We start from the raw sequence: 16914 nt of genomic DNA on the forward strand, positions 1-16914 counted from the left end.
TTCGGACTGGCTTAACAATAGCAAATAGTAGATATAAAATCTCTAAATTAAAAAAAATACAAAAGTTACAAAGACAAAACGGTACTCACCAACTTAGGAGCTTGAGCTGATGCTGAAGAGCCTCGTTGACCTCACCAGTCACCAACCCGGGAGACACCTTCACCGGTGATTCTTCTAAAAACACAATTATTAACTGAACATAGCATATTGAATGACAGGAGACAATTTAGTTATTGTTATATTAATCACATGAATTATTTAAACAAAGCAAAGGGGAAATTTTGGGATGCGCTCCCCGAGTCTTAAGGACTCGCAAAAGATAACACTAGAACCACATTGACTGATTCAAGAGTGTATTGACGACGATTAAATAACACTAACCAGTACAACTAAGATAGCAGACGTCACACAACAAAAAATAATAAAAGAGAAAATGGGCGAGGCACATGGCAAGAGGAAAACTGGAGCAAGAAAGTAAACTGGTATCCGTGGTACAATAAACGCAAAACTGGAAGACCGTTTAGACGGTCGATAGACCAGATAAACAGCAGGAAGTGGCACAGTGCAGACGGGATTTGGAGGAAGCCTTCGAAGGGCACACAGATGAGAAAGTATTGGGTGATAGAAATATTAATGTATATATTATTGAAGAAGTTATTGCAGCAAGAAATATTTGATACTGATTTAAGACACGAGTGAAAGTGTGATATTGATTTAATATTTTACGATTTGAACGAAAGTTTTACGCGGCAATTTTGTCAAATCCATAGATACAATACAGACTAATTGTAGATTAAAATATTACTTAGTAAAAAATTATCGGTTCCAGGCTCGGAAATATTATTATCTATTATTAAATGTACCGAAATGCTATTAATCGTAAAATTAAGATTTATTCAAGGGCGGATCTAGCGTTCACGGACTGGTCACATTGTCAAAGTTCATCAAAACCTATCTTTGTCAGTAAAATATAGAAAAAAAATCTAATGAAACTACCTTCCTTTAAAAAAATTGTGACAACAACTGTACCGTCATAAATCCCATGCCGTGGTGTCTCCGCTAAATCTGCCCAAATATAAATGTCAAAGACATCTTGACAGACCGATAACTTATCAAACAAATGTGAATAAGAAATGGGTATCAAAATATAGTTCATTGTTACTTTTATTGAATTAATTAAAAGCTTTCTAGTAAGTCAATGCAGACTGCTGCCACCACCACTGTGTTGGTTCCACCCACTGAAGTACTTCCGAGATCTACCAATTCTTAAAAGGCAACGCGAGCCTGACATTGAGAGTATCCATGGCTTGTTTATGTTGGACCAAAAGTCCACAATTACTCAGGGGGTATATGCCCTGAAAAGGCCAGTTCTTATATGTATCAGCAGTTACCCATTTCCAATTCAAAACTAACACATGGCAACAAAACATCGAGGCCATTTGAAAAGCTCCATATCTATTATGGAATTGATGGCAACAAAATTCCATGCGAAAGCGTTATGCTTACGTGGTGTATCCTTTATGGGCGTTGGTGTTGCCACCGCTAAAAAGAGAATATTAATTGTTTTTGGTTAAAAACCTCAATTACATATTAACACATCTACGACAGCTAGAATAAGTCATAATACATTACGTTTAAAAAAGTGAATTTGGTTATTTTTATGATTATTGTAAAAGAAGGTTCACATCGTAGAAATAGCTGGAAACATTAGAATAGCAAGAGATGGAAAATGACTATATTGTTTTATTTATGAAAAACAGATGGCGCTGTGCACCTGTAAAACGCGATAGCGATACGATGCCATAAAAATATATATAGCGTTTAGGGGCTCAATTTGAAGAGCAACCACGGCTGCACGGAGGGAGTAGATCGCGTCTCCCCGCGTGCTGCAGTCCCCATCAAGGGCTAATATAGACCCCGTACCGCCATGTAATAGCAGGGCGCGCACACATACACAACCCGAAGGGGGAATATGCTCCGACCGGGCCTAGACACCCCCTCGGGAGGGTGATGCAACGATAACTACCACGTTCTTTGAAGATCAGCATCAGACCGACTAAAAAGCCTGACCAGAGCTTTGAAAGGCCAACAGCACGATTATATTAATAAATATATTATTTTGTAATTAGATATGAATGAATGTTCCTTATAGTAGAATAAGTATTCCCCCTCCATTAGATTAAGAAAATTAAATTTGTGCTGCGCTAATTCCCGTACAATGGATAAGTTGAAAGTTTCGGGGGCTTCCTGAGGGCGGAACGATTCTTTTTTCTATTAAACACGATAGCATTCAATGAATATTGTATCAGTAACAATTAAAATAAATATATGTAATTTTGCGGGTACTTGCTTGTCAATGTTGTAGTACCCGCATAATTAAAATGTTATTTTCGTGGTAAATATTATTAATTTCACATGCTATACCTAAAATGTATTAAAAAATTGAAAGTTTATTAAATTAACAATGAATGGTTAACAAAATTAGAAACAAAGCGTCTTTTTCAAACCGATATTATTAAAAATTCCAATACTCGTCATGTCAAAAACTAATGAACCGATTTTGATGCAATTCAGACTCTTAATAAGTGATTCGACATTACAAATATCGGTTTGAACTCGACACTTGCATGCATGCGTTACAACATACAACATAGTCTTACGTGAGAAGTCTCGCAAACTCGGCACTGGTGGCGCCACCGCTGCGTATTACAATTCACATTATTTATTAGGACTCCGAATACTAAACCTTGGCCGGATAGATAGATAGATATATATGTCTCAATGGGCTCTTTCTACTTTAAATGAAAGTCAATTAAAGTATAAAGTATTTATATATAGACAGTGTAAACTCCATGTAACACCCCTCGATTAAACAAAGCAATCCTTAAAGCGTCGAAATCAATCGGCTTTGGTCGGTTTCAATAACGATAAGGAGCATATTACAATTGGACACGGGTGTCTGATAATTGGACACATGTGTCTGATAGTTGGACACCGGTGACCGACATAAGTATATACTGACCGTGCCGTCCGCCAGGTTTGGCGTACATCTTAAGCTTGTCCCGCAACGCGCCTCGCTCACTCTCCAAAGAGTCGATGTCTTGTTGCAGATGGTCCATAGTGTCTTCGAATTCCTTTTCTTTTCTGAAATTATGTTTTTGACCAACGTCAAACTCCGGAAACTATTGTCAAAAAATATCTCAAGTTACAATCTCCACTTGAGTACTGTCAAACATGTCAAGAACAAATTAAAAAAAAGGTTTGACAGCTAAGCTGATTTAAATTTGAGAGACGTTCTAGTATTCGGGACTTACGGAACTCAATGACTACCATATGTCAAAAAATAATGAAATTCTGACTTATAGGAGTCGCACTTAAGACGAAATTCAAAAACAAACGCGAACCATGACACCTGTTTGACAGAACCCAATGTTTTTTGACATGCGGGAGTCAGACTTGGCGCTAAGTTGCCATTCCGAAGATGATTTTATTTTCCAACAACCTGTATGTACCACTCACCTCTTGAGCTGATTGCTGACATCTTCCAGCTTCCTCTGCAGCTCTTGCGCCTTAAGCTCTGCATCCCTCGCGGCCGTCGACAGCTTCTTCTCCGCGAAGTCTCGGCGGATCTGCATTTCCGATATCTCCTCTTGCTTCGTCTGTGGCATTATACGTAATGTCAACTGTCATATGTCAAGTGTAACGCACTTTACGTAGCAGAAGTTTCAATAATGTGACGGCAACGGACGGATTTCGTCGTTGTTGTTTTTACGAACGAACGTTTAATAAAAACAATTAAAAGCCGGCAACGCACTTGCGAGCCTGGCTATGCGCGTGTCCATAGGTGGCGGTAATAGTTAACATCAGGTGAGCCTCCTGTTATATATGTAAAAAAACTAAGATACGATTTCTATAACATAAAAAATAAAGGTCCCAGTTACAGATGATGGTCACGTGACGAGGCCAGTGTTTTTCATACATTCGTTTGTTAGGTCACGTCTAGGGAGAGCTCTTTGGACACTTGGCACAAGCCCTCTATGCATAGACAACAATAAAACAAAAATAACGTGCCTTGAGTATTTTCTTGAGCTCCTTTATGTCCGCTTCCTTGTTCTCGAGACGGATGGTGAGGGTCTTCGTCTCTTCCAGCTGCTTCTTCACGTGCTGCGCGCGCAGGACTATCGGTGGCGTCGGCTGGAATCGTCAACGGAGGTTTTTGAACCAATGGTACAGTTTGTAGTGATAAGTGATACGTCAAGCTCTTGTTTAGCGCGAATTGCATGGATATCACATACTTACTAACTTAACCACTTTAACAATAACTTATTTGCTTACTTACTAACTGACTTACTAACCTACGAACATACTTAACAATTTTCCAACTGACTTACCAATTTACTTACTAACTTACCAATTGACTTGCACACTTACCAACTGACTTACTAACCGACTTACTAACCGACGAACGTACTTAACAATTTTCCAACTGACTTACCAATTGACTTGCACACTTACCAACTGACTTACTAACCTACGAACGTACTTAACAATTTTCCAACTGACTTACCAATTTACTTACTAACTTACCAATTGACTTGCACACTTACCAACTGACTTACTAACCTACGAACGTACTTAACAATTTTCCAACTGACTTACCAATTTACTTACTAACTTACCAATTGACTTGCACACTTACCAACTGACTTACTAACCTACGAACATACTTAACAATTTTCCAACTGACTTACCAATTGACTTACTAACTTACCAATTGACTTGCACACTTACCAACTGACTTACTAACTTACTTAATTAATAACTTATTAGCTTACTAACTAACTAACTAACTCACTAGCTCGCTTATAGTAATTTCTTGTATGAAAATAGGTGTAAATAAATTAAACATAGCAATGCTGAAGGGTGCCCTCACCTTGTCCTGCGCGACGTTCGTGAGGGACATGACATCATACTCCTTGTCCTGCGTGAAGTTGGCCAATTTGATGACGTCACTCGTCACTATAGACAATCCGTGTTTGATCGTCTTCACTGGGCCGTGGTCGTCCTGAAACGTTTCATACATCTCTCTATAATACACCTATTATTACTACAGTATTTAAAAAAATAGTTGGCGTGGTCATATTTGGAACAAAATCATTTCTGTATACAGCATACATTTTGAAAAACACTTTTAGTATGAATTTATCAAATTCGAAATACATTACATTACAATAGTGAGTCTTTGGGTAACTCACACACACAAATTGTTCACATACTAATTACCAACCTGTCCTTACGACTGACAATTGTCTGCCTTTCCATAGTCAGAGGCAGTTGGGGCGAAGTACTCGAGCTTATTTAAGCGTACTTTGTGGTACAAACGCTTTCATTACTTTATTTAATATTGATTAATATGAAATATAAAAATACCTGTCCGATAAATAGGTTTTATTTGAATGCGCATAAGACAATATATGTAATATATATGAATAATGAATTATATAAACATTTGGTGAATTTGGTAAATTACATAGTTTTCTTCGTGATTCCAATCAAAATATGATCTTTGGAAATGCCTCTTTAATAAATATTTTCCATATAAATCGGTCAGTCTCTTTTCATCACAGCGTAAATACAATTTGGTAGAAAGAGAGATAATAAAATGTACCTGCTGGTAAATCTTGTCAGTGGCGGCCGTCCAGATGGCCTGCAATTGCTGGTGAGGCAGAGGCGCCCCGTCCGCCCTCTCCCCGGCCGTGGCTGCGCAAGCGCACGCTGCTCTCGCGGCTAAGGAGATCGCACGCGCACAACGCCACAAGGCGATCGCGCTTTCGCCGCGGAGGCGATCTAGGAGCTAAAGAGTCACAATAGATGTTAAAAAACAACCTATATTAAATAAATAAAAATGCCCGTATCTCAAAAATTACTGAACTGATTTTGACAATACTTGGTTTTAATCCTGAATTTTTCAACATAAATCACCTGTAGGTCAAGTGGCAAATTGCTGAGATTAACTCCAGGCGGAAGCCGCCTCCTCACGGCCTTGAGCTGCTGCTGAAGCGACGAACTGCTGGATTGGATGGCCTCGTGCAGCAGACCCAGCTCTAGCTGTCGCTCTGATGCCTGAAAATTGTCATAAATTAAAATACATCCATAACTTTTTTTAAATATTTTTCTACTTCAAAAATATTGTTGAACGTATATATATATATATATATATATATTTATATATATCTATGATGTCGTAGGATTACAAAATAGAAACAAATACATACATATTATGTTTTCATATAACAGAGAGCAAACGGGCTCACTCGACGCTAGCTGATGGATACTCTCAATGCCAGAAGGCTCGCAAGTGCGTCGCCGGCCTTTTGATTCGTGATTGTCCGTTTGGTGGTTGGTAATCTTAAGGTGTCGTTATTGAATTAATTGGGACCCCACCTGCAGTATCTGCGTGAGTGCGCTGGCGTCAGCGTGCAATGCGCGTGCGAGGGCGTCGAGCGCGCCGCACGCGACCACGACCGCCTCGCGCGTGCAGCCAGCGCCCTCCACCTTCGCCATGCCCAGGGCTGCCCACATGGCTGACAGGTACGACCAGCAACGCTCCATACCTGAAGTCAAAATATCATTTGTGTGTATACCGTGTTAAAATTAATTTAACATTTAACCGGTAATTTTGACATTTTCACTGAAAAAATTGAGTATATATTATATTAGTACTAAGCTTTCATAATTTAAATAAAAAATTAAATCATTTACGCCACAACATTTTTAGGTCTGGGCCTCACACCTATATCTGTTTCATGATCATTTGTTAATCTAATAGGCAAGTAAGGGAGCGTTCAAGTACGTAACGTACGTAACGAATTTTGAGGGGGGCGGGGTCCTCTTGTAAAACGTTACGATGCGGGGCGGGGATTGAATTACGCGTTATTGATAATACTATTTTCGACTTTCCAGTACTTTCCACCACGTAATGGTAAGTTTTAGGTAAAAAGAATCACTGGGGGTGGTCAAGAAACGTTTTACTATATACAGAAACGTTACGGCGGCGTTTTATGGGGGGGGGGAGTGTTATCAAGAATCTCCAAAAATTGCGTGACGTAATACTAGAACCCTAAGTCTAAGGCTGATCAGCCTACTGTTGGTTTAAGGCAAGCCGGTTTCCTCACGATGTTTTCCTTCACCGTTCGAGCGAAAGGAGTCCACTGGTGCAAAGCAAAAACTCCAAATACATTCAGTTCAAGAACAGCTCAACAAGCTTAAATGACATCACTGCATTTTAAATTATTATAAAAATATTCTCCTATCAATTAAGTTCGTTAAAAAAGTATGCAATTAGGAAATACCATCTAAAGCGCAGTTCTCATCCAACTCGTTGGTCTTGAGCAAATGGGCAGCCGCGTCCAAAGCCCGCTCTTGAGCGGCCGCGTCGGGCAGAGCCGATGCGGCTTTTAATAACACCTCGGGCGTGCACAGCTCTAAAGCGTTGCTCCACATGCAGACCATGCACTGGAATATAATAATAATATGTATGAAAAAAAAATATCATAAGAGATTTACAATCACGAGGTAAAAGCATAGTGACAATACGGACGTGTCTAAAAGTAAATTGTCAAAGTGAAACCACAGTCAATTCGAACAAAATCCACATTCCAATTTCAAATATCACAGGTAACACAATGTCCCACTATGGAACGTAAAACAATTAATTTAAAAATACAACAATACTCGGATTCCAAATTCAAATCAAAATATACTTGTGGGAGTCTTCGTTTGAACTTGCATATATAATAATATCGACATTCCAAATTCAAATCTCCCAATCTTAATAAGAACCTCTTTTCAATAGATGGGACAACAAATAATATAAACCTGTATCATCATGAGCTGATACTCAAGCTGGCACCGGAAGCTATACTGGACAGCGGTGTGTGTCTTAGTTATAGCTTCACGATCCCACACGTTCACAGCCGGGAACCTAAAATACAAAATTACTTTTTAAAAATCTAACTTAATATAAATACCCGCAAATTTTTAAAGAGGGTAGACATTTTTTTATTCTAAGATCGGCCTCCTGCACCAGATTATTTATCAGATATAGAGTTCAAGACGTAAGCGTACTGTTATAAACTTCTGGAAGGGATTGCTGCTTAGTAATACTGCTTACACCAGCACAACAAGAATCATTGTAACAAATTCTCTTTTTTTTAATGAAATTCAGTGTGACGTAGACCCCGCTGTCTAATGCTCAGTTTGGGGCCAAAATTAAAATATTGATCATCACATAAATTAGTCGATAAAACCTTTTTCATGTCTTCATTTTTTTTAAATAACACAGGTTAGTTCAAATTGTTAATATTGTAAAGTAAAGCTGTATACATCTGTAAAGGTCGAAAAATCGATTTCATTTTCGAAATGGATTTTTACATAAATATTGTTAATTTATTATGAATACTTACAAAAATAGAAAATAATCTTTAATCTATTTAAAAAAAATTACTATAGGGCTCTGTTTATCGATTTTAATTATCGAAGTAAAGATTTAATTACGGAATTCAGCCGTATAACAGTACGTAGGCGGTAGTTCAAAAAATTACCTTTCTCTGATCTGTCCGAGTATTATTTCAGCTTTGGCGTTAAGCCGCTGGAGTAACAGGATGAACAAGATGGCGTCGTGGTCACCTGAAAAATTCAATTCATAATTTTTTGACATTGACAACTTGCAGAGAATTTGACACGACTGCTATGTGTTCCATGTATATGTGATACGGGGTTCGCTAATCTCGTATAAATGATAATGTTATTAGTAACGTAGCTTTATGACGTGACAACCGTCTATTAAATCGATGAACGTGTGCTACACGCACGAACACGTGACACATTGTCCCGTTACGCCCATTGTACGCTTACGCCTATCTATCTCTCTTTCACTCGATTGGCCTATGCGTCCGAGGAGTTACGTTACACATTATATGTTATTCAGTATACGTTACACGTTATATGTTATTCAGTATACGTTACACGTTATATGTTATTCAGTATACGTTACACGTTATATGTTATTCAGTATACGTTACACATTATACGTTGTACAGTATACATACAGATAAAACACGGCTTTTCATCGCGGTTTGAGGAAAAGAGTTTTTTTTAAATTTCATATATAGGAAGTGTTGTAATTCTTGTTAGGGCACGAAAATATACACACAGTATCCGTAATAAAGAAATATATTCACTGTTTAACTTTGAAGTGATATGTCTGCTTCCTACCACGATACAAATTGGAATGAAACAGAAATGACCTGGAGCAGAGTGAGGTAAAGACAATTTGGCGCCTCGACAAGATGGCGGCTCGATCGCTCATTCAAATGACAGGAAATAGTCAATACAATGATTAATTTTTGCAATCTTACTCAAATAAATCAACAGGAAGATCCCAGTTTTTTTTTAAACGGGACAAGTCTGTAATGGTAGAACGGAACTCAGAAAATATTCTATTATAATTAAAATTATATAATATCGGTAATTTATAAGTTGCTGCCATTAATTTATGAAGTTCCTTACCACCACTGGCCATGAAGTGATCAGGCAGACACGCGGCCAACATGTTGGCTCTCGCCCTGGCCTGGTTCAGCTCCAGAGCCCTCAACTGCAGGTCAATGGAGCGCGTGGAAGCGCGGGATTGTTGGACGAGCGAGCCCAGCTCTGGCGGTGACCTGGCCACTGCTTCCGGAGTCTCTTGCTCCGAAGGCGCTGGAGAACCTGAAATTGTAGGTTTCTATATTATTTTACTGGCTTTATAGAGTCAAAAACGTTTTACAATGACTTTTGTCTTAGAATTTGTCCGTTAAACTGTGTATTTTTTGTTATACATGTCATATGTTATATATAAATACACAGCGCAAACGAACGCAGAAATGACTGCCCCATGCCCCATTCCTTTGTCCCTAAATAATACTAAAGTCTGGCGTTAAAACAAATTCTAACCAATCTTGGAATCGAGCTGATTCCGCATGTCGTTGTGTTGTTCCGTCATTCGTTGAACGAGCTCTCGGAACTTCACAATCGTGGAATCACGATCCAAGATCGTCTCCAGGGCTGCTTCTCTTTCTCTTACGGCCTGAAAAAAGAAAATTACCCGTTTAGAAAATATAAAGCAAATCTCTCGGAACTTCAAATTTATCGGATCGTTCTCCAGAAATGCGTTGATTGAATTGATTGGATGCCTATATCTCAGCAACTACTGAACCTATTTTGATGTAATTTTATAGGGGGACAAACAAGATGCACAAAAAGGGCAGTCGTCACAGCCCATAGACACCAATTTTAGTGGATGCGTTGCCGGCCTTTGTTGGAGGATATATATACTCTTTATTACTGGAGTATCTAACCAGGGAAATACCTCACTGGGAGTCGATTCCAAGTCTGTATGTGTGTGTGTGATATATAATACTAATAACATCATTATCTTTTTTTTGAATTCGGTAAAAAAACTTGCATGATCCTTCGTCATCTCACCTCTCTAGTAGCTGCGTGAGCCATCTCCAACTCCTCTCGTAAGTCCATTTCGAGCTCCCGGTTGGACTCCACCAGCTGCTCGTGAATCTCCTGCAACGCCTCCAGCTCCTGGACATCTTGTTTCAGCTGCTCCACCTGGAATTTTTAGTAAAGCACACATATAAAGCTGGAGGTGATTTTTCTATACACATACTATATATTTATATTATTGGGGTTGAACACTCTCACTACCCGAATTGGTTCGCTCTTTTCTTTTCTTCACCCCACGTCGAATTAGTTCAGAAATATATTGGTGGGCAGCTGGATTCACATAAATAACTGTCCTAAAAAACGCTCAGTTGAAGAACGACGGAGGTCGAAGTTAATTTTTAGAGAATTTCGTATTCTGCCTGGACATCCGATGATAAAACTCAGCTGCGGGTATATAAGAACTTAGAAGGGCAAAGGCATGGCACAAAAAAGGATGAAAAACACTAATGTAGACTAACCTGATCCTCCAACGACATCTTCTTCTCGGCCAACTGTTCCACCATCTCTTCAGCGCCGAGGGCCGCGTCAACCTGCTCCCGAAGGTCTCCCACTTGCGCTTCCAGCTCTTCCACACGCGAGGACAACTTCTCTTTAGTCCTGCTGAGCTCTGCTATCTCCGACTTGTATTGATCTATATCCTAAATTAGGTCATAACTCTTTAGTTTACGGACAGAAGATAGAAAACGAGACGAGAACCACGAGTGTCGTTCTTGTTTTGACTGTTGATGACGTATCTTCTCTTCCGAACAGCCCAGCTGTTTCTGATCAAATATATCTTATGAAATATTGTACAGCTATTTTTTAATCTAGATATCCATTAATGGATTCAGAAATTATCCAGAAAAGGAAAGTAAAAATAGAATAACGCTGTCATAAAAAAAATGTACATAAAAGATGGCAGCTAACTAGACCTATTGGTCTTAAAATGCCAAACTTTAAAAAGCAATTAATGAAGCCCAAAGAGACCCATTTCAATGATGCGGGCCTATAAGAGAAGAGTCTGTTCAGTAAGTAAAATATAAATTAGCGAATATACGACCGGTTAAAAGTACGAACGGTTTGTGGATTACCTTATGAACTCTCTGCATAGCATGCTTGTCGTGTGCTATCAGATCCCTCAGGCAAACGAGTGTCTCACGGAGCCTAGTGTTCTGTTGCTGGAGTTGCCTCACTTCGTAGCCCGTGGCCCCTTCGCCCGCTGCGTACGGGTGCTCTGGTCAGCGGACGTCACACTTTATACATGCGTGCCCCCTTGACACGTCAGTCACACGTGATCACTTGTCATATAGTCATTTGTCGAACGTAACTCTTTTGTCAATTTGGTTCGTCACTCAAATACTACTGATGAATTAAAATAAAAAACCACACGCCACAACCTTTTTAGGTCTGTGCCTCTCATTTCTTCTCTCAACATGTGCCAATTTAATAGGCAAGTAGGTGTTCAGCCTCCTGTGCCTGACACGTCGAGTTTTTGAGTCTAAAGCCACATTTCATCACGATGTTTTCCTTCCGTTCCAGCGAATGTTAAATGTGTTGATATAAAGACCGTTGGTGCACAGATCGAGACAATCTCAGGGATGAGAGTCGCGCAAAAGCCACTGGGCCAACGCTGCTCTACTCGTAATAAATTACCAAAATCATTCTAAAGCATATTCTTGCCAGTTATTCAATCAAGAGCATAGATCGACGGGAACAACTGACTATAACTGTCCTTCATAAATTTTAATCGCTAAGTATTTTAATTTTATCTCGAGATTAATAGAACGCCTCAAAAAAAGACTGAAATAACAAATATAAGCATCAGCAAGAAGCGAATGAAGCAAGAAAGAGAGACAGGACCTGGACAGAGGTAGTCGGAAAAGCTGGAGGAAGCCTTTACCCGTGATAGGGTTTCTGATTCGCATTTAAACGGGCTTTTATTATTATTATTATTATAACTACGAACTATGCTGTTTCAGTCAGTACTAACTGATTTAGTACGTAACAAATTCGTATCCTTACTCACAGTATCTGTCTATACATTGGAGTTATATATGCAATAACCTAAATCATTTTTAAATTTCAATGACAGTTGTGTTATGTCATCTGTCAGTGTCAGAAATCCGAGATATCCGGTCATAGTCACCAAGGGGGCGGGTTAACAAAACACAACATGCAACATACATGGGGTAACACATGCCACAAAAGAATATAATATATTGGTTAAGGACAATTGTCACTTATAAATTATAGATTTGGTCAATCAAATCCAGAGACTGTTGCTTTAAGAGCGATCATCAACTAAGATGACTCGTCGTAGAATCTTTGAATTAAAAACACAATGTAAATTTCTCGATGCAAAGTTTTTGTTCAATCATGGCGAATATTATGGAGTCAAAAAATTAATTTAATAACTGCACAATATGACAAGGAGTTACAAGCGATTCTATTCAATATTATATGTTTTACGGAGTTACTTAAAAATAATTTGGCGTATACTCCATAGTCGTCCGTCTCATCTCACGAATACGTTCGTTTTACTAGTGACTAGAGCGGGCGGAGGGAGACGCGCTGGTGAAATCATGAGATATTTTAAAAGTAATAACCATTAAAAGCACATATTTAACAAACTGGGACGGTCCTAATATTGTCCCTGGCATGAGTATTACGCAATTACAAGGGCAAAAATTACTATTCAACAATGTACTTGTCACGCTTCTTTAAAAAAACCATTGACTGGATTAACGCACTATTAAAGAAGTCAATCGCGGCTAATTGATCTCTTATGAAACAAAACAATGGTATGCATGAATTAGAATGATTGGCTATTTAACATAGCTCGATGAAAATGTAACAAAAACTCATTCAAACGAATTAAAATCATCGACAGTTCAATGACTGAAGGTGAATAACCGCAAACTATTACGGTCATTAACCTCAGGGTAATGACCTCAATGAAAATTTAATAAAAATAATGATTTTTAAGTTTTTATTTATCTCTTTTTCGTTAAATTGTCTGCTTAATATACAGGATTAGGTGTATTTCAGGCACTTTGGAATGCTATAGAATACACATACATTTCAATTTTAAATCTGTCAAAACATTAAGAAGCTTGACATTTGTGACAGCTCTCAAAAGCAAAACGAGAGGGAAACGAACCTAAAATGTTCTGACAAAACTGTTAACAGTGAATACAATTTTTGTTCTAACCTTTGACAAGTTTTTGTTACATTCAATGACTGACTGTGCTCAAAATCACGTACACAAAATTATACGTACACGTTTCAATTGAGCGAACATTTCTATAAAATAAACAGAAAAAGCTTACAATAATAAAGTCATGCTATGATGCTAGCTATTACGTCATTAAGTAGGCAACATAAATAATTTGCATAACATATACAAAAATATGACCTCACTTTTTTAAAACATCGTAAAGTCTTTAAGAGGACAAAATCTGACGAACAAAATATGTAATACAATGTTTGACGCACGCCGCAACCAAGTTCTCCTGGAGAATTCAAGGGATAATAAATCTTAAAAGCTTCATAGATCAAGAAAGATTGAAACATTACACACATTTTGTTCCTCAGCTGAGTTTCCTACGTCCTACCTACTGTCAACTCACGATAATGGCCTTGGGTCATATTCTCTGTTAAAATTACACTTTTATTAATATCAAAGCTATTTTAGCATATACAATCCTAACTTTATTTAGCGTCTGTAAATGGAGGCAAAATTTCTCCAAGAGACAATTAATCATTCATCTGTCAAAAGAGACAGTCAATGGCTGTCATACAATATGACAGTTAGCAAAACTTTCAAACGCTTAGGGCATCTGTCACTTCAGATACATGTCAATCGATTTGACAGCTTCATACAACAATTGGATATATCCACTCACGTATATTTCCGCCGGCTTCCATTTCCGCCCTCATCAGCTGCAAGTCCAGAGTTGCCTCCTCCAGCTTCTCCCTGCACTGTTCCAATTCCATCTGCAGCGCTTCTGACCTCTCTTCGGCCATTTCCTTGTCCAGCGCCGCCATCTCTGCCGCTTCTTGTAGCTCCGCCGTTTCATCGTTGTGGATTGTCAAGGCTTCTTGAGCTTCACGAACCTGTTCGTAACAATCATTAGCCATATTTCTCGACTCTGAAGCATGTCATGATCAAGAAAACTGACCTCTTGCTTAGCCCTTTGCAAGTCCCGCTGCAGCTGGGCTTGGGACTCCATAATCTTGACCTTGAACTCGTTGGCTTGCTCCAGCTGAAGCCTAACCCGCTCCAGCTCTCGAAGCTTCTCCCTATCTTCTGCGCGACGGACCTTAATCGTCTCCAGCTTCTCTTTTAGGTCTTCCACTTCGATTTTGAGGTTTGTTATCTGAAATCCCTCTACAATTAATATGGTTCTAAATTAGTTGAGACCTAAACTAAATCATTAATCTTACGTTAGGCTGACAATTCATAAAGAAATGTGTGCGTGTACGACTACACACGTAAGAAGTGAAACTTCTTTAGGACCTTATTTTTCGAAAAATGATCTACTATATGCAACATCACAGAAATTTGTTAAATAACGTTAAATAAGATAAAGTTTAACAAAAGGCTTTTAATATCATAGACATGAATACAAATATTTCATTTTACCTTATTACTACTAAGATTATTACAGAATATCATTGTTATCGTTATTATTTTTTTTGTTATTAATGGCTTCGAATCAACTGTGGTAGGTACAAGAAAAAGATGGCGCGTAACGGGAAAATGTGACGCGTAACCGGAAAATGTGACGGATTTTTTTTTCCAACGCCGCTAAAGAAGTTTTACCTCAATAAAATCATTGATTAGTTGAATGTGAATTAATTTTCATAGAGCGTACGATTCTTTAGAAGTTGTGGTCCAACAATATAGCTCATACCTCTTGTTGCGCCTGCATATTAGCCAATTTATCCTCAGTTGACGGTTGAGGCGAAGTGATACTTTGGCCAGGAGTAAATTGCGGTGTCAATGTTTCTACGAAGCCCGTCTGGAAATATTTGAGATTAAACACTGAACAAACTACAAAGAAATATTTTTAAAAAAATCAATTGTTACAAAAAATAAATAAAGTCAAAGGATTCCCGCTACCCAAAACATATCATCACAAGCTCTTTGGTAAGGAAAATGTATACAATTTCATAAATTATATTGTAAGCTAACCCGTACATAATTCGTATTCGTATCGATAATGCAAAATATGAAGTATTTAGCATTTAATATGTATTTCTTTATAGACGTTAATGAGAGTATATTGTGTTACCTAAATGCAAACTGGAAAGTCCCCGTAATAGACTAACACGCGAAACAATACACCGTTCGATAGACGCGCTCGGTGATTAATTTCTTAAAATTTCATATATTATTTTTTTTATTCAAAATATCGCCTATTGTTTTCAGCGGGGACTGGGGGCCCTTTGTATCCCACGGGGCCGTGGACTGCAGTCCAAAAAGACCTTAAGTAGATCCGCCCCTGCCCATATGAATAAATGATTTTGAATTTGAATTATGAACATTAAATTGGCAACAATTATTAACGTAAATATTCCTTATTGGATATAAATTAAAAGTGTTGACCTAGTGGCATCAGTGTGCGACTCTCAACCTTGAGGTCGTAGTTTCGATTGCCGTCTGTGCACCAACAGACTTTCTCAGTGAGCATTTAACATTCGCTCTAACGAAGAAGAAAAACATCGTGAGGAAACCGGCACGGCTTAGACCCAAACTCGACGTCTTGTGTCAGGCACAGGAGGCTGATCACCTATTAGATTAACAAATACAGAAATCTGAGGCCCAGACCTAAGAAGGTTGTAGCGCCACTGATTTACCTCAACAAACGAAGCACGCTTCGTCAAATCAGGTGACGAGGCCCGCTCAGTGGTCGGAGAGATGAACGATGACAATGACTGGCGGCTACTCGCTAACGATGTCCTGGAACTGATAGACTTCTTATCAATATAACATTCAGAACATCCAACCAACCTGTACTTCGACTTATAAAGCGTAAGCCGAGTCGAAACTCACCGCGAACTCTATCGTGATGATACAGGATACATTCGCGGTACTCTCCGCCTCTGGACCTTACTCTAAGTGTAGAACTAGTGCTGACATTTATTAAGCCCTTAGACGAAGTCACTTATCATACCAGTTCAGCGTCTTAAAAATTAATAGCCTTTGGCAAATCCTAATGAGAAGTCTTAGCTAAGAAATGACTGCCTGCATTCGGTAACACTTCAATTGCCTTCAACTTATGACGATGCCACCGAAGTTTGGTCTATTCCTGTCCCTGGATAAACAAGCGAACTTGTATCGGTAACAATAATCGGTCAATATAAAAAAAAAATCGG

The 16914-nt window shown here is 38.6% G+C and overlaps 1 protein-coding gene across 12 annotated transcripts in view; it reads right to left on the reverse strand.

The window, feature by feature from the left end:
* The window catches only part of LOC123717940 (dynactin subunit 1), a 31972-nt gene that overhangs the window by 3738 nt on the left and 11320 nt on the right, over positions 1 to 16914 (reverse strand). For 4 of the 12 annotated variants that reach the window (XM_045674207.1, XM_045674200.1, XM_045674205.1 and 1 more), the window contains 23 exons: positions 16396 to 16504; positions 15450 to 15557; positions 14715 to 14912; positions 14439 to 14649; positions 14163 to 14186; positions 11625 to 11767; positions 11013 to 11192; positions 10525 to 10659; positions 9994 to 10126; positions 9571 to 9768; positions 8604 to 8688; positions 7879 to 7984; positions 7353 to 7515; positions 6445 to 6614; positions 5983 to 6123; positions 5669 to 5854; positions 4934 to 5065; positions 4072 to 4194; positions 3520 to 3659; positions 3023 to 3144; positions 2661 to 2699; positions 1507 to 1542; positions 90 to 174 (listed from right to left, as the gene is read on the reverse strand). In XM_045674207.1, the coding sequence (XP_045530163.1) occupies positions 90 to 174; positions 1507 to 1542; positions 2661 to 2699; positions 3023 to 3144; positions 3520 to 3659; positions 4072 to 4194; positions 4934 to 5065; positions 5669 to 5854; positions 5983 to 6123; positions 6445 to 6614; positions 7353 to 7515; positions 7879 to 7984; positions 8604 to 8688; positions 9571 to 9768; positions 9994 to 10126; positions 10525 to 10659; positions 11013 to 11192; positions 11625 to 11767; positions 14163 to 14186; positions 14439 to 14649; positions 14715 to 14912; positions 15450 to 15557; positions 16396 to 16504 (2967 nt within the window). Of the gene's footprint in view, positions 1 to 89; positions 175 to 1506; positions 1543 to 2660; positions 2700 to 3022; positions 3145 to 3519; positions 3660 to 4071; positions 4195 to 4933; positions 5066 to 5668; positions 5855 to 5982; positions 6124 to 6444; positions 6615 to 7352; positions 7516 to 7878; positions 7985 to 8603; positions 8689 to 9570; positions 9769 to 9993; positions 10127 to 10524; positions 10660 to 11012; positions 11193 to 11624; positions 11768 to 13813; positions 13837 to 14162; positions 14187 to 14438; positions 14650 to 14714; positions 14913 to 15449; positions 15558 to 16395; positions 16505 to 16914 lie in introns of all 12 variants that reach the window. The other 8 variants (XM_045674204.1, XM_045674198.1, XM_045674197.1 and 5 more) reach the window with 7 other exon arrangements.

The sequence above is a fragment of the Pieris brassicae genome, chromosome 14 (assembly GCF_905147105.1).
Source record: "Pieris brassicae chromosome 14, ilPieBrab1.1, whole genome shotgun sequence".
NCBI classification, from domain to species: Eukaryota; Metazoa; Arthropoda; class Insecta; order Lepidoptera; family Pieridae; genus Pieris; species Pieris brassicae.